This window comes from Rhinolophus hipposideros (assembly GCF_964194185.1).
Source record: "Rhinolophus hipposideros genome assembly, chromosome: 19".
Classification (NCBI taxonomy): domain Eukaryota; kingdom Metazoa; phylum Chordata; class Mammalia; order Chiroptera; family Rhinolophidae; genus Rhinolophus; species Rhinolophus hipposideros.
Genome location: NC_138065.1, coordinates 39,198,770 through 39,221,304, shown reverse-complemented (window position 1 = coordinate 39,221,304; position 22,535 = coordinate 39,198,770). Strand labels below are relative to the sequence as shown.

At 34.9% G+C, this 22,535-nt stretch overlaps 1 protein-coding gene across 2 annotated transcripts in view; it reads left to right on the top strand.

The window, feature by feature from the left end:
- The window catches only part of PLA2G4A (phospholipase A2 group IVA), a 343,561-nt gene that overhangs the window by 263,752 nt on the left and 57,274 nt on the right, over window positions 1-22,535 (top strand). For both annotated transcript variants that reach the window (XM_081026434.1, XM_081026433.1), the window contains 2 exons: window positions 11,252-11,289; window positions 14,336-14,477. In XM_081026434.1, the coding sequence (XP_080882560.1) occupies window positions 11,252-11,289; window positions 14,336-14,477 (180 nt within the window). The remainder of the gene's footprint in view (window positions 1-11,251; window positions 11,290-14,335; window positions 14,478-22,535) is intronic.

Below are 22,535 nucleotides of genomic sequence, written 5' to 3'. Positions count from 1 at the left end.
CTCACCGTTACCATCCCAAATAACCTATTCCTCTTTTGAGCACCCATAATAATTATCTGTGGTGTTTACTGCGATTCCATTACTTAAACTGTTCAATGTTTCATTTCTCAGCCTTTGTCACCATAACTCGGTAGTTCAAGAAACCAGCATACTGATTATATATGCTTAATTACAGAGTGAATGCATAGCTTATATTATTGACTGAATGCATGCCTATTGAGAAACTAACTTAAGCCCAAAAGCCTACCTGACCAATTCATGCATTCAGAGTGACCCACGTGCCTTGAGGTCATCAACTCCCTTCTGGTCTCTTCAGGCATCTAGGAAACATGTTGTCTATATGTCTTCTATCAGTGCCAAGAGATACACTGCCCGCATTTCTATGGCCCCCTTTTTAAGTTATTTCATTCATTCTTTTTGCAAAAGTTTATTGACGTCTAGTAGGTATCAGCCATTGTGGGTTTTTTTGCAAGGACTATAAAGAAGAATAAAGTACGGGATGTTCTTCCCTCTGTTATCTTCACCTGGGATGGAGATGAGGTAAGGGTTGGAATGGGAAGTAGACATAGGGAGATATATCCATGTTATGAAAAGAAACCACGTACAGTGAGATAAGTGTCAGTGAGGTATGTACACAGCTCAGTGGGAAGACAGAATAAAGACAGTGTTGTGAGACGAGGCCAGGGATGGCGCTGTATTAGTAGGTGATTTTGAACAGGTTGAACAGTGAACATAGTAAACAGTGAACACTAAAGCACTTTGGGGTTTAAATCCCAGCTCTCTGTCCCTTAAGATCTGTTTTAGCTTGGGGAAATCATTTAGTTCCTCCATGCTTCAATTTACTCATCTGTAAAGTGGAGATAATATTTCACAGGAGAATCATGATTTCCACACATAATATACATACAAGTATAATACAAGGTGTGATCAAACAGTACAGTGAATGTTTAAATAAAAAAAGTTATTAAAGTAAAAGACATATTAATCCCTCTCAAAAGATTCCCCCACATTTCGAACTCACTTATCCCATAGTTTTTGCCACTTTCTGAAGCAGTTCTGGAAGTCCTCTTTTGTGTCTTTAGTTGTACTGTCATGGCCGTCTCGATGTCCTGAATCAATTCAAAACATTTACCATTCATGGTCATTTTGACTTTGGTGAAGAGCCAGAAGTCTCGTAGTGCCAGATCCAGTGAATAAGGTGGATGAGGACACACTGTAATGTTTTTATTTGGCAGAAATTGCCATATTCCAGAAGCGATGTGTGACACGGAGTGTTGTCATGATGGAGGATGAGACCATTTACCCATTTTTCAGGCAGTTTTCTATGCACATCGTTTCTTAAACAATCTCATAAGCCCTTATCATATTCAGAATTTGCCATGAACCTGTGTTCCACAGGTACCAACTCACTTCACACAATTCCATCAAGGTCAAAAAATACAATTAACATCACCTTTTCATTGGCTAGCACTTGGCAGCAGCATTCACTGTATTTTTTGTTCACACCTCATAGTGTGTAAAAACCTACAAATATATTTAAAGAATACATATTTAGTTATAATTTCATACAATTTATTATATAAAATGTAGATTATATATTACTTAGTTATATATTTATTAAGTATACCATTTATTTTATATCAAATACCCAATGATAGTGATTATAGAAATATGTATGACTATTGTATACACATAGATGTATGCATACATATGTGTAGTGCTTACAACAGTTCCTGGTAGATATTAAATACAGTATAAATGTTGTTTTTGTTGTTGCCGTTATTATACCTTGAGAAAAGAGTAGAACTTCAGCACGCAGAGAAGCAGTTATGAGCATTCTAGGCAGAAGGCACTGCAAAAGTATGGAGCCTTGAAAGAAGAAAGCAAGTTAGGGCGTGCTGAGTTGCAGGGCTTGGCAGATACATGTCATGAGTAGTGGGGTAGTATAGAGGTGGTCAAAGCCTACCATTCACAGATCTTATTTATGATGTGTTGCTAGGATCAGTTTTCAATAAACATTTGTTGAGGACTTAATAAACAGGGATTAGCCTTTCCAAAGAATAATGTTTTTTGCTGCCCTTCAGTCTATGAGACAAAGACAGATTGTAAGAGAAGATATTGTAAGAAAACATGAATTTCCTCTCCTGTCATTTCCTATGGTTAGGTGTGTAACCCCAGGCTTTCTACATTCCTGAATTCAAAGTAGCTTACGTAATTATTTTCCTTAGTGTGCCTGAGAAAACAGTAAGCCAGCTTCTTTTTCCCATTCCTCTTCAGCTCTCAAGAGCCCTTTGCAGTTTTCATCTGAATGGCAGTTCTTTGAGGTCGTGTCCTGTGATGGTAGTGGGGAGAAAGCTGGATGTGTTATGGCTGGTTGGAGAGCCCCATCCTTCCCCAGATCATGTGTTATGCCCTATGCAAGCCATCCAGCCTCTCCTCCTCTCTGAATCACCATCTTTCAGAGGAGGATGGTCTTCTTTCTACAATAGTCACAGAGCGTGTAAGAGAGAACAGGTTGTGAGGTATCATGGGGGAGAAGAGATTTTTAAACAGTTGTTGATGGTTATGACAATCCGGTCTAGTAAAAAGCACTTGGATTTGGCAAAGGGAGAACACATGCTTCAAACCAAGACATTATTAGCAAAAATTCCTTCAAAATTTTGTCATCCACAAGTTAATACTGGGTCAGCGCAGAGTGATTTCTATGGCAGGAACCAGTTCCTGAAAGAATAAGAGCCTCCAAATGGAGATTCCCAGATGTCCAAGGGCCTGCTCTGCCCATTCAGGGTAGGAACTGGACACTAGGAGACCAAGACTCTCATTTTTGTCTCTGTCACTAACTTCCCTCTGGGATGTCTGAGTTGTTATTCTTTCTCTCTGAGTCTTATTGTTTTACAACTCTACAATGAATTTGTAGCATTCTTCCATTGACATATTTGTAAGATCCTTTCTAATTTATACAATTCTGTGACCTAGGAAGACTACCTTACTTTTCGTTTAAACATTTTCACTCCAAAGTGTTCAATTCTTCCCATTTTATAGATATGGAAACAAATTAATCATAATGCAGTAATAAAAATATTATATAATTTTAAAATACTGACCTGTCAATGGATTATTTTTTAATATGAGAATTTGAGCCTTTATTGTGCAACTAAAACTTGGCTAAATATTATGGAAGCTACAAAAAGTTTCGTTTTCAAGGAATTAATTATCTGTTTGGTAAGGAGTAGACATATATAAACAGATAGATAATACAGAAGTTGCCAAAACAATGTATACACATTTTAAGAAAGGAAAAAAAAACTATTAAAATTGTAATACTTAATATATACTGATAACAAAAGATGAATACAAGTCATGCGTATGTATATTTTTTGGCACCCCCAGTATAATGAGCAGTATCATGAGACATCTATTCATTGATTTACTTACTTAGGAGTTAGCATTAAACACTTGTAATTTTCCAAACAGTTTTCTAGGTGATGGGCAAGTAGCCGGGGACATGACAGATATCCTCATTCTCTGGGAGCTTACATTTTAATGGAGAAGGTAAATAGGCGACAGAAAGCAAAAGAATAACCAACACATCAGCTAGTGATAAATACTATGGAGAAAATGAAATAGAGGGATGCAATAGAAAACAGTTGGTGGACAACTAAGTTTATATAGTCAGGAAAGGGAGTCTAAAACATTTATATTTCCACCAAATTTAATTATAACAGTGTTTGAGCATATAATATGTCTAAAAATGTGTACATTGAATACCCATATAACTGCTACCTAGATTCTACCATTAACATTGTACCACATTTGCTTTGCCACATATTTCTCTATCTATCCATCCATCCATCAAACCATCTTACTTTTGGGATGCATTTAAAAACAAATTGCAGACAACAATATGCTTCACACCTAAAACACTTCAGCCTATTAACTAGAGTTCAGTAGTTACACATTATTATTTTAAATGCCAAATAAATAGTGTAAATAATATGTGCAATGAGAGTTATAAGAAGGAATTATTCATTCATATTTATTCATTCATTCATCTCATAAATAACTATTGAGTACCTACTGTGTAGCAGACAGTCTGTAGGCACTGCCTATTGAGCTGTGAACAAACAAACCAGAATTCCTGCCTTCATGAAACTTTTGTTCTGCTTAGTAAGATAGACAAGAAGCAAGATAAATAAGGAAAAAATACTTGTGTTAGATAGTGATAGCGATAAGTGCTAAATAAACCAGGGAAGGAAGAGAGGAGGGTATATATACGAGTATGTGTGTGTGAAGGGGGCTGCAAGTTCAATTTAAAAGCTATGGCTAAGAAGACCATTTCTAATGATGTCTGAGGGCAGAAGGTACTCTGAGTAGACAGGTCTTGAAGGAAAAGTTTGCCTGGCATGTTCAGTAGCAGTAAAGAGTAGTGTATGAGAGGAACATAAAGAATTGTAAGGAGAATGGTAAGAGATGAGGACAGAGAGGCCAAGGGGGATGGGGGCAGTGGACCATTGTGGGTTACAATGAATATCAATGACTTTGGCTTGGTCTTAAAGGAAGGATGTGGTTGGATCACCAACAGGGTTGGAAGTCCATTCTGGTGAAGAGAACAGCCTGGGCCTTTGCTTATAGTCATGGGACTAGACAGGACTAGTGTGTTCAGGAAACAGTGTCTAGACCAGTGCGACAGGAGCAGAGCATTCATGCCTGAAGGAAGAACAGGTACATTGAGATCAGACCATAGCAATGCTCAAATTCAACATGTTGGAATTTGGATGTTATCTTACTGACAACCATGATTCATGGAAGCTTTTGGTCCAAGTAATGGGGAATTTAGAGTAAACAGCATTTGGCTTTTTCCTCAGACATGTTAGTAAGCAAAAAGTTAGTGGGTAAAACAATACAGGGAATGTTTAATATTGAAAACAAAAAAGTTGATGCAGCTTTAGCAGACTACTTCTGTGGAAAGTGGTGAGTCTGAGGAGTGAGTAATGGGTGACTTGAGAAAATAAGTGTAGCAACAGTGCTAATATGTCACTAAGAGTGAATGGAACGATTTTCTTAGTGGCAGTAGGGATCAGCTGAAGTTGGAAAGCAGAAACTTACAGTGGATCCAGCTCCTCCTGAGTCTATGATTTGTTACTCAACCCAATTTCACACCTTTTTTTTTTGTTTTTTGAGGAGAATAGCAATTTTAGGGCTGGCTTCACAGTTTTCGTTTTTCAGCTAGCATGTATAAAATCGAGTTAGGTTGTATTTGTTGGAGTCATAAGTTTAGATATGGCTTTCTAAACTTATGACTCCAACAAATACAACCTAACTCGATATATATATATATATATGACCTTTGTAGTTATGGCCATATGAGTTAATACATGGAAAGTTTAAGAACAATACCCAGTAAGCACTAAATAAATATTAGATAGGTAATCTCATAATTGTAACTGGCCATATTTAACTACTTGTCATGTGCTTCAGGAAACCGACAAATGACTATTAAACTTACTTATTTGTTTGAACTCACTGACCAAAATCAACTTACTTACATATAGGTAGGGCCTATAAATTTAGTGATCATTTGTTTCAAAACAGTTCAAAAATGCTTTAGTCACCCATTACTGAATATATCAAGTGTGGCTTTGGGTTACAGTATCCTCTTTTAAAATGGAAAGATATAGTATCTTCAGAATTTAGTGTGTTTCGTGTAGACAAAGTAGTCCACTTCAAGAGAACCGTGAAAATGTTAAGGTTTTGAAGTAGGACAGAGACATATTATACTTCTTTATTTTCTGTATGAAATTTGTTTTGGCCAATACTTGGAGGAAGGTAACCCTAAGTTTCCACTACAGTGTTTTAATTTGCCATCTTTACTTAGAAGTTAGTGGTATTGTTTAAAAATAGCCAAGTCTCATGGCTTCTGTGGTATCTAATTTTGGCTGATTGCTTTCTTTGATTATTACTTATTCATGATTGCCGCTTGAAAATGAATGAGGTCGTTCCAGATAAGACACAGTGGCAAAGCTTTAAAAAATGTGAGTTCAGGACGTAATGATAGTGGTAGGATAATTTCATTGGAAAACTAGTATGTGTGAAGACAAAAACTACAATTTACCTCAGTGAATGAGACAAAGCAGGGTTTGGAGGGAAAACAAGAGAATGGTGCAATTTTGTGAGAAATTTAGGAGATCTCTGGCTAAGATGTGAATACCATCAGACTAATGCAGAGCAGAGTTCTAACACAGGTCAAACAATTCCTGGCTTAAAGAGAGACTGTATTTTTATTTGGGGATACTAGCAATGGAAACTTAAGTGGGTCTTTTCTGACACTTGTGCAACTTGTGAGTTTTAAATTATAGGGCATTTTAGAATACACTCGTGTCTCTAGGGTCCTCTACTTGAGCTAAATTCCTTCAGGGAGTAAAACACCTTCAGTTTATTTACTGTTCCATACCCAGCCTGACACATACCTAGGCACTTGAGTCATTTTTAGATGAATAGATAATGCACTTTGGGAAATACAGAAAACCTGAGAAGTGCTTAGATAGATGTAATAAAAGTAAATGAAGCTTAAAAAAGAGAAGAAGTAGAGAGTCTGAGAGATTCCCATTGAAGTACAAGAGTATTTTGGTTTGGTGGTAGTGCTCTAGGAAATATGATTACACAGCTCTTTAAGAATTTCTAATGTCCATCTAAGGAAAAGGGACCTTAAATTAAGGAAAGAGAGATCATCATTAAGTGTAAGGAGGAAAACTCTGAGATACAATGGACATGGCTGTAGATCTTTTTAATCTTTCGTATCTTTTAATACTGTCTCGGATATTTTGGGGGGCACAATTATTCTGAATTTTTGGTTGATGGATTCGATGACTCCTGGTAGTAAATGCTAATTTTATTATATTAAGGAATCATCTATGTTAACTAGACTTAACTATGGTGATCATTTTGCAATATATTCAAATATTGAATCATTATGTTATATAACCGCAATTAATATAACATATGTCAATAATAAATACTAAACAAATGTTAGTTTTTACTGTTATCAAAAAGGATAAAATCATATATTTAACGAATGATTTTAGCAGTGTCTCATTCAATTTTTTTTTTTTTTTAATTTATTGGGGTGACAATTGTTAGCAAATTTACATAGATTTCAGGTGTACAATTCTGTATCACATCGTCCACAAATCCCATTGTGTGTTCACCACCCAGAGTCAGTTCTCCTTCCATCACCATATATTTGACCCCCTTACCCTCATCACCCATCCCCCACCCCCGTCTCATTCAATTTTAAACGTGCAAAATTTATTTCAGTGTGACCTAGCTTGCATTGATGGGGTCGTCATTTCTGTCTGTGCTTGAATTGCCTCCTTGTTAGATCCACATCTTGTTCCTTTTTCATAGGATGGAGTTATAGTGTGCGGAAATGGGATTCTTAGTAAAAATGACCCTTTTTATTAACATAATTTTAGTTTTTATCTTGCACAGGTCAGGTAAATACGGATAAAGCAGAAACTATTATATAATTCTCTTGAAAGATGTGATTATTGACTCAACATGATGATTAGTTGCTCTTTGTTTCTACCAAAAAAAATAAAAATAAAAATAGTAAATGGACTTAGGAGGGATCAGAATTCAAAGTGATGTTGTATTGAAAGTAAAGGTTGTAAATACCGGAGTATATTAGTAAGAGAAAGCATGGCATATTTGAACAGCTCTTTAATAATAGTATAGATTCTCAAGTTTTAAAGTTATTTGACTGGGTGCATCTTTTTTTTTTATTAGTTTATTTTGTAATAATAATTTTAAAGGACCTCCTTAATACCAGGCACTATGCTTGTTGCTTTATCTCTATTATTTCAAAGTGACCCTAGAAAGTTTGCAAATGAATTAGTAGGTTAGATACTTTTTAAGTTATTTTAAAGTCTGAAATGGCTTTTTTTTTTATAGTTTCTCTCTTCTACTTCTCCCTGTCCCCCAACTAAACACCTCCCATTGCAAGCATCTAAAATTGCTTTCCACTATGAAATTCAAAGAAGAGACTGTTGTTTCCCAAAAGAATGTACAATGAGTACAGCCTGCTTCCTACATTTATAATTCCTAGAAGAGGTGGAATTCTCTTCATTTGCTCTGGTTTCTAACTAAACATTATGGGTTAGGGAGTGCCCCCGTGGTTTAATCACCTTTTCTTCTTACTGCCTTGATAACGCAACCAGGAAGACTTCCTGCAGAGATGCTTTTTACAGTGTGTGGGTCGGAGTTTACATTAATTGTTTAATGCCTCACAGGAAGTACATATTTTTGTGGCTATTTTATCTGAATGACATGTTCCAGGTAAAAGGTGTGGAGAGATTGTGAATATGACTCGTCATAGCATGTCTGAATACGTGTCTGAATCTACATACATCACATGCGTGAGTTTACAATTTCCTCTTGATTGTGGACGATCCACTTGGGCAACGTGTAGAAGTGCAGATACCAACCCACGTGACCAGAACCTTGGCCACACATTCTGCAATGCTCCAAATGGCAGAAAAAAATCCCGTGTCTTCTCTTCTCTCACCCTGCCTTCATTTAAAGAGTCTTATCAGTCTGTCTAGGAATACGAATAGTCAACAAATGTGGATGGATGTAGAAGGGCCATTCTTACGGAAAAGACAAATATGACTGGAAACATAGCACGGTTGATTTTGCTTTTATTTATTAAGTTGTCAGGATAAATAGATATTAGACATATTCAGGCATTGAATAATTTAATATATAAATGCCTTAGGGATCTGCCAGTTGGGAAGTAAGCTTTCTCCTGAACACTGGCGTGAAGTGGCATACTAGAATAGGAAGCCCATTCCAGCTTTGAATCTTTTCACTTATTAGAAAAATCCACATTCGGTTGTAATATTGGTTTTTTATTTTTCTTTTTTATTTCCATTTTGCCATGGTGCTTTTGCTATCTGGAGATAAAAATAGTAAATTTAGTCTTATTTTAATATCAGCTTTCCTGTATTTTTTTGAAAAACAAACATAAAAAAGGACCATGTTTTACCCATGTCTTGTTTTTCTTACTAAATATCCAAAGTAATCTCATTCAATATAAAATTTTTTCCCAAGCCCTCTTTGGGAAGGACTCCATTTGAAATTTGGAAATGGGGACTAGACATAACGTACTCTGGGATGTGGGCTATCTATTCTTAGAATAGATAGCAATTACATTAATTGCTCAGAAGCCAATCACGTTTTTGACTTATAACTGAAATATGATTCATCTGGGCATGTTAAAAAATAAATAAATACCATTTGTACTATGACTCTTGATTATTTATTAACTTCAAAGTAATATTTATATGCTGTTTTGATGAATGAAGGGTCATAGAATTCCATACATGAGAAATTCTGTCTGGGTTGGACTAGCCCATGATTTTATCTCAAGTAGAAATGAGATGTTCTTGATAAGACAAGATTGCCTGATGTGTTCCCTCTCACATACACATACACATTTACTTAACAAATATTTATTGATGATGCTTTTTATGCTAGATACTGTGCAATGAACTACCGTGTTTCCCCCCAAATGAGACCTAGCCGAACAATCAGCTCTAATGCGTCTTTTGGAGCAAAAATTAATATAAGACCCGGTCTTATTTTACTATAATATAAGACCGGGTCTTATATAAGACCAGGTATAGTATAATATAGTATAATATAATATAATATAAATATAATATAATACCAGGTCTAATATGACATAATACGATATGATACGACATAATATAATATAATATAATATAATATAATATAATATAATATAATATAATATAATATATACTGGGTCTTATATTAATTTTTGCTCCAAAAGATGCATTAGAGCTGATAGTCCAGCTAGGTCTTATTTTCTGGAAAACACGGTAGCAATAGACACCTATTTAAGAGAGAGTTTAGAATTTAATGGGAGAGGCAAATTTTTGTACAGATGATTTCAATACGTTTTTCTTACTCATAAAATTCAGTGCTGAGAATTATCCGTGAACTTATTTTAACCTTTTGAAAAGCTCCTTCTGGTTTGTTTTTTTCCATTCCCTGAAACCAAAAAGAAAACAAAGCCAATTATCTATAGCATTTTATGTTGGTTCTAAAAATAGCCTCTCCAGTTTTTAAGAGGCATTTCCTAGTTCTGTTCTATTATATTTGAAGGTATTGAACAGGTTCACTGTAACTATATTCTTATGGTAACCGATATAATAAAAACAATAGCACCGTCTTACAATTGTGCAGCGACCTTCAAAACATTTTCTCATTTGGTTCTCATTAACAACCTAAAGTTACATTATTCATTACTAATGACAGGAAGAGTATTGAGAAGTTCTTCCTTCGTTTTCTTTTTTTTCTCTTTAAATTAAAGTTTATTGGGGCGACAATTGTTAGTAAAGTTACATAGATTTTAGGTGTACAATTCTGTAATACGTTATCTATGTCTCATATTGTGTGTTCACCACCCAGAGTCAGTTCTCTTTCCATCACCATATATCAGAGAAGTTCTTTCTATACAGCAGATTCATGTCTTGGAAAGACACCTTTTAATATCCCTTCTGCTTTGTGAATATTAGTCACTCTCTTTTCTATTAACCCAGAATTGGCCCGTTGGCAGAATGAGGTCCTCCCATAAGTTTGGTTGGCTCAGGTAGTGTGGAAACAATAAAAACCTGAGCCCCACATCACATTTGCAGATGTTTCTTGGGTTGATCACTGTTGACTGGTCCCTGGGTCCCACTGCCCACCTTGGATAGGTGTTCTGTCTCCAATTACTACAGCCCACACATGTCACAGATGCACATGTTTGAATTTTCACCCAGGCTTTCTTTAACCTCCCAGACGCATTAGTCTCTGATAGTGAGGCCCGGGGATAGCTACTGAATAATAGACACACATCTTTATAGGTTTTAGATCTCAGGCAATTTTCGTTTTGTGACTAATAATTATGGAACTGAACTACTTCATTTCGGGGAAAGGAGAAGACAACCCTGCAGACACAATTCTAATATGTGCTAAAGTGATGTATTAAGTAATCATATCATAATAAATAGCAAAAAAAATTATTGAAATATACCTGTAATTTGAGGTCTTCATGGACCTATGTTACTTTTATTTTTATGGTTATTTTTTTAGGTTGACTATAATCTGGAACTCAAAACTTATTTTGATTTGTTTGCATTAGATACAATACGCATTCCTTTCTGACCTAATCTGTCTGTTTTAGGTCACTGAAATGATTCTGGAAATGTCCCTTGAAGTTTGGTAAGTGCATTTATTTCAGTGAATGGAAAATATTGTGAGTGTTCCACTGACTTATTTTAATTGTTAAAATTATACTTTTAATATATGAAATAATTCTATCAGCTTTGAATATAAAAATGTATTAAATGCATTTTGCTTTTCTTTAGTTCTCTCCTAACTACAACATTAAAAACTGAATCTAATATTTTTTGCTTAATTTTCCTGTAGTTTGCTGGTTAAATAATAGATGTCAGCATAAGGCCTTTTAGAAAGCCCTCCCACCCCCATTTTGTATTTATTTCCATAAATACAAACCATAAATGGCTAGGGTTATTTAAGCCTATTTTCTACTGCTATTTTAGATAAATATTTGAAAACATGAAAGTGAACTTAGACAGGAAACTATAAAGCTGAAAACCTGAAAATTTAGACTGATTTTGTTCATAGTGGATAGCAGGACTACAAATGGTACAGTTCCATGAAGGCTCTTGTTCTTTCAAAGTGGCCTCCAGAAATGAAAGGTGGAAAATCGTTGATTTATTTTCAAATGGTGAATCTTAGGGGAGTCAGGCCTGATCACTGATCTAACACAGAGTTCAGTGCATCCCACCTCCCTCAACCTCTCTGTGTCTCTGAATTTCTCTGTGAAAGTGGGTTTTACCAAAATTACTAGCTCATATTTTATTTACACAAATGTCACATAAATTAGTGTCACATTCTCCTATCTTGTGATTTGACATTGGGTTTTGACATTTCTTTCTCTTATGTTGATCACTGGAGCATGTTGATTCAAGTTAGTAAATTATTGGCATAAATAACCACAGTCCCTCAATATATGTCAGGAAGAATCAAAGGACAGTCCAAATTACTATGTTGTATTATTTTGCATTACGTTGTCTGTTACTGAAAGTGGTTTATTTTGGCATGAGATTAGAAATATTTTTGTTATTTAACTATGAAAATAATGCTATTTGTTTTCATGGGAAATGGTCTTCACTGATGTAATTAGGACCATATTGTGTAAAAGAAATGGTCTTTAACAACACTAAAAAAAAAGTTATCAAAAACTGTAGGAAAAATCACTATAAATGCCGTATATCCCCGAAAATAAGACCTAACCAGAAAATAAGCCCTAGCGTGATTTTTCAGCATGACATCCCCTGAACAATGTGTCTTTTTGAGCAACATTTAATATAAGACCTGGTCTTATTTTAGGGAAAACACAGTAACGCACAAATGTCCGGAAGCAATTTACTATATATTTATAATGAGCCTTAATCAAACTCTATTTTTATATGCTAACATATCTTTACTCCATAATGAAAATATTTTATTTAAAAGAAAAATCCAATTTTCCATGGAATGTCTTCCATTATACCCAAAATAAGTGAAAAAAAAGAAAATTAACTGGTCAAAGATAATACATAATAAATAAATGAAACACACTTCTGTTACCATATTGATGGAATTATTCAGCATTTAAAAATTTTTCTTCCAGATATTTTTGTATTGCTATCTTTTAAACATCTATGTTCATTGCTCTGTTTGTAGATTCTGTAAAAATCATGCTTCTTGTGGTTAATGTAAGATAATGATCAGGATAGTATATTACGGGAAATGGGAGTCCCAGAATGAGAAGTTCTGAATTTAAATCTATTATTTGCCAATTATGTTGATGATTGAATGATCTCTAATCACTTTGTTACTCATTTGTAAAATAAGAAAATAATATTTTACAAGCATATCTATTGTGATAATTTATGAGATGTTCTTTCTAAAGAGCATATATTAAAGGAAACTCTTCTACATACATACTGTGCTCATGGTGGTATTGTTTGTAATAGTTGAAAATAAGCTGGAAGCAACCTCAGTGTTCATGGATAAACAAATTATGCTGTGTTCATATATTGAGAATACTCCACAACAGTAAAAAATGTTTGAATCAGTTCAATTTGTATAAACAGAGATGAATCTCAAAAACAAAATGGTCAATAGAAAAAAATTTGCAGGATACATGTAGTTGATAGCATTTATACAAAAATTGGAAAACTGCAAAATGACCCTATATGTTTGTAGGGGCATAAATACATGCTGTAAAATTATAAAAAAAATAAATTGAAATAATAAAGAGCAAATGTAAGGTAGTAGTCATCTCTGAGGAGCAGAAAAGAAAATAAATTTAAGGGGATACACAGAGACAACTGTGCAGGTGAGGTTTTTATCTCTTATGCAACTTAATGTATTATTATAAATAATAATAATGGAAGAGTTTACCCAAAGACTTGACTTTAAAAATGCTCAGTCACTCTTATTCTTTCTCCCTTTCTTACATAATCTTCTTAATAATCAAATTTAATAACTGTGTAATCCAATGATTTGATATACTATAATGTAATGAACATTTCCTTATTGTATGATGGTACAGTTAAATGATCTTTTCAAAATTTACAGTTAGTTCCTTTAAGGTAGATATCCAGAAATAGAATTACTAGAGCAATGGAAATGCACATTTTAATTACTTTTGGTGCTCATTGCCTAATCACTTTTCAAAAGTGTTTTGCAAATTTATATTTCCAAAATGAATGTATGAGTGTTATTTTCCCTGTTCTAGTACTCTAAATAGATATTTAAAATACCTTTTAACATTATTAATTTACTAATAACTGTATTTTAAAAATTTGCTGGTGAAATTAATTACTTATTCTATGTTATTAACTATTCTTCTATAAATTGTTAATCATTGATCTGTGTGAGTTATCTGTATTTGTCCTTTGGAAAGTTGTAACTAAAATATTGCTTGTAATGATCAAATATCACTACTGTTTGTTTGCTTAATTTGTTTTTCCTAAAACATCTCAATTTCCTTGTTTTCTGAAAACATGGCTTGGAACATGCAGCTTTAAGACCGCTATCATGTTATACTCTTGTTTCAAGTTCCCTCCTAGGAAATGGCTTGAAGGAAGCAGTGAGCATGTATGAGGGTAGCTAGTGGGGACTTGCAGGGACTGGATGATATATAACAAGGGTACTGGGGATTTTGGCTTATGACTGTCTGTTTTATGTACAGTTCATCCCCAGACCTTCGATTTAGTATGGCTCTGTGTGATGAGGAGAAAATTTTCAGACACCGAAGAAAAGAAAACATAAAGGAAAACATGAAGAAACTCCTGGGTCCAAAGGACAGTGAAGGCTTGGATTCTACACGTGATGTGAGTTGGAAATTTTTCAAATGTTATTGTATTTAATAATAATTTTGTTTGTACTTTCTCCCAAATTTCACCGAAATATGAAAACATTGAGATTGAGCATTATGTCTTCATCTTGTTAAGATAATGTAAGGTAAGTGTTTCATAAGTGGAAACTCTTTGAGGGAGGTCATCACAAATGCTGCCCATATTTGGAAATATTTATCAGATATAGTTTTTAAAAGAGGTATAGACTTCTTATGCACAGACAAGACCTCCATTTCATTAGTAGGAAAAATTTAGTGTCAGATACAAAAAGATCATTGAATTCATTTTAACATAGACTAAGATTAAACTACTGTGGAATTATCGTTACTGAACAAGAAGAAAATGTTAAATCTTATTAATGATAACACAATTAACCAAAATAGGTAGATGTGAATAGGGGAGATAAAAGGAAATGTTCCCAATTCTTAATATTTAATAGCAGGAAGTTAAAAGATATCATCCGAAACTGACCAAGTAGCTAAAAATAATGATCTCCACATTTTAATGCTTTTTAGAATACTAATTATCAAGAGATCTTAAAATTAAAATATTTTTGTGAACAAATATTGAAAATACAATCCTTAAATTGTACTTTAAGTTCTTTTTCTTTCCTTAAATTCCAGTAAAATAAATAGCATTTATTATTCAATAAATACAATTGAATTATATAATCCAGTTTTGGGCTATTATACAAATATAATCCAGTTTTATATAATCCAGTTTTGGGCTATTTATTCATTCACTATCCCTTCACTGATCTATCATCTATCTATCTATCTATCTATCTATCTATCTATCTATCTATCTATCAATCATCCATTCATCCGTCTATCTTTCTATCTGAAATCTACAAAAAATTGTTTTTATAGTTAATAATATTTATTGCATATTTGAAAATTTCCAATAGAGTAGATCTTAAAAGTCCTTATCACAAGAAAAATATTTTTATAACTATGTATGGGGATGAATGTTAACTAGATTTGTTGTTGTGATCAATTCACAATATATACAAACATCAAATCATTATGCTATATACCTGAAATTAATACAGTGTTTTCCTGAAAATAAGACCTAGATGGACAATCAGCTCTAATGTGTCTTTTGGAGCAAAAATTAATATAAGACCCGGTCCTATGTTACTATAAATAAACTAAATAGACTATACTTATTTTACTATAAGACTGGGTCTAATATAATATAATATAATATAATATAATATAATATAATGTAATTAATATAATATAATATAATACAATACCCGGTCTTATATTAATTTTTGCTCCAAAAGATGCATTAGAGCTGATTGTCCGGGTAGGTCTTATTTTCAGGGAAACAGTATAATTTCATATTTCATATAATGTTATATGTCAATTATACTTTAATTAAATTTTTTAAAATTACTGCAATGATACTCATCAAATCATAATGATGAAATTCCTTCTTAGTGGCATATCAAGTAATTTTTAAATTATTTCTTTGAGCTTTTCTGTTAGTTGAATATTCTAAATGAACAATGTAATTTTAGAAAGATAATATTTTCATTAAGTACATAAGTGAAAAGTACATACACACATACACACACACACACACTCACTCACACACATTCCTATATATACCCACAGACTCAGGATTCGAGATTATTATAAATTAAGTGCAAAATATAATGGGAAATGAGGCATAAATTCTGAGTAAGGTAGCCAGATGGACACCCCGTCCCACATGTGATTGTAGGTATCCAAATGTGTTTTTAGGTGGGCATAGGGTTGGAAAGGCGATCTCTGGGGCTGGAATGCCTGTTGTTAGGGAGCAAACTCTAAGATCAGATGTTGCTTTTGGAGAATTTTTGCTAATAGGAAGCTAGGAGGAGAAGCAAAACCTCCATTTAAGTTTCTATTTAAAAAAAATAAAAGACAGACTTCTCTTCAATCCTGTGTCTTGCTGTCACCACATAGGTCCCTAGCAGCACTTGTGGTTGATTATGTTCACAGATTAATTAGCCCTTGAGAACACTTCCTTCTCTACATATTACTCAGAAGTTTCTGGCTCCCTGGGAAATTTTTTTGTTTTTGTATTTTAGCTATATTAAAATTTTCAGCAGCAATGCTACAACCTGCTTTTGTTCCCAGCCTTGTTTGGTATTGTTATACCCTTGGAACAGAAAAATGATGTTTCAAGTTTGTTTTTTGCCTTTTTTTTTTTTTTTATTTCTGCCATTTGTCATTTGTTGAGACTCTGCTCTAGGAACTGGAGATGAATAAAGCTGAGGTGGTTAATACTGAACACTCACTTTCCTTGGTTAGGTTAAAACCTAATTGGGGAGAAAGACTTTTAAGACTTTATGTCACCTTGGCATACTAAATATTTTTCTAAAAACACTTAAATTAAATTTATTGGGGTGATAATGCTTAATAAAATCATATAGGTTTCAAGTGTACAGTTCTGTAATATTGACTACTTTCATTGAAAGGTGCTTGAGGAAGGAGCAGAAACTGAAAGGTCTCTCTGACCTTTCCCCACCTTTCTCCCCTAACACAGGTCATAAGACCTGTCCAAGGTGCCCTCTCTATACTCAGAAGAAAGGAGAATTCTTATTTCCAAGGACAAAGGGATACCCTAAAGAATACGAACCAACATGCCTTGCTAAATTTCCTCCAGTTTCTTATGCTTACCTCATACTTTCTGATCTGTATTTTTACACGACTGCTCACTCTTCATCAAACCTAGCATACTCGTACAAATACTCAGGTCTACCTGTTTCTTCAGGTTTTCATTTCCTTACGAGAGCTCCCGTGTTGTGTGAAACTTAATATTACATCAATTTGTAGGCTGTTCTCCTGTTACTCTCTCTTTGTCAGTTTTTTTTCCAGACCCAGCCAGGGGCCTTAAGAGGGTTGATAAAAACTTCCCCCCCCTTGAAAGGACTGTCCTACCAGAGCGGAAGAATGGCCAAGCCTTGAGGAATGAGTTTGCCGGAGGGAACAGTAGGAAACATTAGATACCTCTGTTACTTCATGATCATCGTCTTCATTTGGGAGACCTTGATTTATAATCTCAGTGTTTCCCTGCCTAGTTGCTTTCTGGTTATTTGCAGCAATTATTTCCTTCACTCCCTGCTGCTCATCCCCCCTCCACTCCCCTCACAACTGATAGACTTAGTTCCTAACCAAAGAGAAATGAAAAGTCATCAGTTGACAAATCCTTCAGGTCTTTTCAATGGGATTGACATACTCCGTATCTGATGCTTGTCCTTTGCCACTTCCCTCTCAGTGCAGGGGAGTAAAGAGCCCCTTTTATTTCAAGTGCAGATCCACATCAGATATGGATTGCAAACCCCAGTAGGGAACCTCATTATATCAGTTGTCCGGTCCTCCCAGGGCCACTCACACCTATATTGCCTGCCTCTAACTCTGTACGATTTTTTTCCTATAAAAATATGAACACGTTTTAAACTCCCATAGAAAGAGAAAACAAGGAGCCACAACAACAATAAAATGTCTGGATTGTACATTCCCTTCTCCTTTCTGTTCTACTTCTCCCCTTACTTTCACAGACTAACTTCTTCAAAGTTTTCTACATAATCTCATTCGACTTCCTTACTTTGCTCAGGCGCCTACTCTTGTTTTTCTACTGCTGCGGATCCACTGGTCACCAGTACTGAGAAATGCACAGTATCTTTTTCTGGCCCTTTCTTACCCAACTCTGCAGCTGCAAATAACAAATTTCTCCCTACTTTTTGAAACGTTCTCCACCCTTCACTCACTACCTATTTTTTTGTTTTCACTATGCCCCTTTGGGTCCCTTTACCAGATCGTTTTCCTCTGCAAGTTATGTAAATATAACAGTTCTTCAAGACTCAGTCCTAGGCTCCCTTTCTCCTCATTCTGCATGCTTCTTAAGAATTTTCAATCCCTCCATGATGTCACTCACCGCCTGTGTGCTAAGGAGTTTCACAGGTTTATCAACAACGTAGAACCTCTCTTCTGAGCTTCACACCTGTATATCTATACACCTCCTTGGTTTTGTCACTTGTATTTCTCACGTCTCAAACTCAGCTTGTCTAAACCTGAACATAAAACCCTCTCTCTTCTCTGTAGTTCTACTGTGCCTGTCCTCTCCTTGCTTTCTGTTCATACTGAATTCAGAATAGCCTTTTAAAAACACAAATCTGATTCTGTCAATCCCAAGCTTAAAATCCTTCCACTGCTCTTAGGATTGACCTCACAGCATCTCTCCAGCTTCATTTTTTCCCATCTCACCCCTAATTCACTCCCCCGCCCCAATAGTTCCATGTCTCCACAGAACCCTTTGCCAATGGATGCTCTTGCGTACATTGTTTCTTCTCACTGCAGAATGCTTCCCCTGGGCCACCCCTCTCTCTACCCCACCTGCTTTCCGGGTAACTAACACCCTTCCATCCAGTAATCAGTTCATAAATCACTCCTTCTGAGAATCTCTCCCTCATCAACTCCTCCCAATTCCAAGTTAGTTCTTTCAGTTATATTCTCTTACGGCATAAATATGCACTTTATCTTCTCAGCACTTACCACAGTTGTATTTAAAGTACTTGTATAAATTATTCATTTCATGTCTGTTTTCTCCATTAGAATATAAGTTTGACGAGGACTGGGGCACTGTCTATGTTATTCCCCTTTATATTCCCAGCACCTGACATAGGTACCACTCCATGGTTGATGTTTCGTTGAATGAGTCAGGACACAGATTTAGGCAGTGGCTTGGCACTGCATGCAGGGGATAAATTACCTAAAAGAGAGATTAGGGGCTCAAAGCTGAGGTACACCAGTGTCAGGTTTTAGGAGGAAGTATGGGTTGAGGAGAAGGTTTGGAAGAAAAGATTCCAGTTTGAACTGTTCAATTAGAAATGTGTGTGGGACGCAACGGTGCAGAAGTCCAGCTGGCCTTTGTCCTTAGGTATTCCTTTTCAAAAGGAAAGTTGCTGTCACAACCCCTCATGACCCCATGTTTTGTAGAAAGGAGTCTTCCTGGGAAGATAAAATTTGGCCTAATATTTATAGAAATTGGCTCTTCTGCAACAGATGGTGAATGAGGTAATTATGCTTTTCGCTGGCATGTTCTTCAAACGTATTAAATTCATGTTTTTGGAAGTCATTCCTAGAATTAAAACTTTCGTTGTTATTGTTTTGGTTTGGGTCTAGACTCTTTTCTCTTGGTAGGAAAAAAAAAAACAGTTTAGATATATTCAGCACCACCCATTCCCATAACACATTCCTTGGCCAGGAGTGTTTTAAGCTCCTACTCCCCTTGCTCCCTGCCAAGATCTTCACTTTCTATTCAGTACTGGCTAAACAGCCTCTTTAAGGTAGAGTGGGCTGTTGTGGTAGCTTGTCAAGCAAAGAACAGTACTATTCAATTTTCCCTGTAGACACTGTGACTGTCTTCTTCCCAGTTTTCAATAGACAGCATCCAGTTTAGGACCTGAAGCTTTCTCAGACCTAGAACAAATACTCCTGAAATTTATATGGAACCACAAAAGACACCGAATGGCCAAGGCAATCCTGAGAAAGAAAAAGTTAGAGGTATCACACTTCCTAATGTCACACTATACTACAAAGCTACGGTAATCAAAACAGTATGGTACTGGCATAAAAATACAGACACATAGATCAGTGGAACAGAATAGAGAGCGCAGAAATAAACCCATGCCTATATGGTCAATCAATATGTGACAAAGGAGACAAGAATATGCAGTGGAGTAAAGACAGTCTGTTCAATAAATTGTGTTGGGAAAACTGGAAAGGTACATGCAAAAAATAAAATAAAACTGGACCATGTTCTTACCCTATCTACAGAAATAAACTCTAAATGTATTAAAGGCTTAAATGTAAGACCTGAAACCATAAAATTCCAGAAGGAAAAAAAAGGCAGTGGACTCTTTGACATAGGCCTTAACAATATTTTTTGGATGTGTCTCCTTGGTCAAGGGCAACAAAAACAAAAATAAGTGAATGGAACTACACATCAAACTAGTAAGTTTTTCCATAGTGAAGTAAATCATCAAAACAAACAGGTAGTTTATTAAATGGATGAAGACATTTAAAATTATATATCAGAGATGAGATTAATAACAACAACAACAAAAAAACTCATACAACTCAACCTCAAAAAGACAAACAATCCAATAAAAAGAAATGAGCAGAGGACATGAATAGACATTTCTCCAAAGAAAACATACAAATGGCCAATAGACACACGAAGAGGTGCTCGACATCACTAATCATTAGGGAAATGGAAATCAAAACTACAATAAGATATCACCTCATATATGTCAGAATGGTTATTATCAAAAAGACAAAAAATAAGTGTTGGTAGGATGTGAAGAAAAGGGAACCCTCATGCACTGTTGGTACTATTGTAAATTGGTTCGACCACTTCAGAAAATAGTATGGCAGTCCCTCAAAAAATTAAAACTCAAACTACCATACAATCTAGCAATTCTACTTCTGGGTATTTATCTGAAGAAAATGAAAATACTAATTTGAAAAAGATATATGCACTCCTATGTGCATTGCAGCATTATTTATAGTCGCCAAGACATGTGTCCATTGATAGATGAACGAATAAAGAAGATATTGTATATAAAGAAGATATTATATATATATACATATATATATATGTGATGAAATATTACTTAACCATAAAAAAGAATCAAATCTTGCCATTTGTGACAACACGGATGGACTTAGAAGGTATTATGCTTAGTGAAATAAGTCAGACAAAGAAAGACAAATACCATACGATTTCACTTATATGTGGAATCTAAAACAAACAAACAAAACAAAACAGAAACAGACTCAAAGATACAGAGAACAAACTGATGCCTGCCAGAGAGGAGGGGTTGAGGAGAGGGCAAAAATGTTGAAGGAGATTAAGAGGTACAAACTTCCAGTTATAAAATAAAGTCATGGGATGTAATAATGCACAGGATAGGAAATATAGTCAGTGATATTGCAATAACTTTGTATGGTGACAGATGGTTCTTAAACTTGTGGTAATCACTTTGTAAGGTATTGGTGATACTGTAAAGATGTACTGGCAAGATATTAGACTCAATAATTGCCATCTTTGTTTTTATTCTCTAATCAAAATAATATGTAAAGTCCTAGGATGTACAAAAAAGCAGTCTAAATCCTAAACAGTTCTAATGCAATCACTATTATATTTAATAGTTAAAAAAAATCAATGCTACTTTTTTTTATTCTCTTTTACATTTACAGAATTTAATTTTCAACTCAGCATCTCCAACACCTTTTATAAGTGGGTGAAATGTGGTTAGTTGAGCGTTGCCAATCTAGGTCTTGGCCATCTCCTTGCAGATATGTTCAGATGTTTTAGCTCTGTGCTTTGGAATATGGGAGTAGTTGGCACTTTGGAAAACTGACTCTCAGCAGAAACATAGGAAGAAAGGATTCTGTTTTTACATTTGTACCAGGTTTTTCTCCAAACTGGCAGGAATATGTTGATGAATTGGAGCAAATTAGAAAGAGGACATAGAAGTATATTCCAGTAATGTGGGCTTTGTGACATCGTCATTCTTTTTTTTTTTTTTTAATTTATTGGGGTGACAATTGTTAGTAAATTTACATAGATTTCAGGTGTACAATTCTGTATTACATCATCTATAAATCCCATTGTGTGTTCACCACCCAGAGTCAGTTCTCCTTCCATCACCATATATTTGATCCCCCTTACCCTCATCACCCACCCCCCACCCCCTTACCCTCTGGTAACCACTAAATTATTGTCTGTGTCTATGAGTTTTTGTTTCTCATTTGTTTGTCTTGTTCTTTTTGGTTTATATACCACATATCAGTGAAATCATAGGGTTCTCTGCTTTTTCTGTCTGACTTATTTCACTTAGCATTATACTCTCAAGATCCATCCATGTTGTCACAAATGCTCCTATATCATCTTTCCTTAACGCCGAATAGTATTCCATTGTGTATATATACCACAACTTCTTTATCCATTCATCTATCGAAGGACATTTTGGTTGTT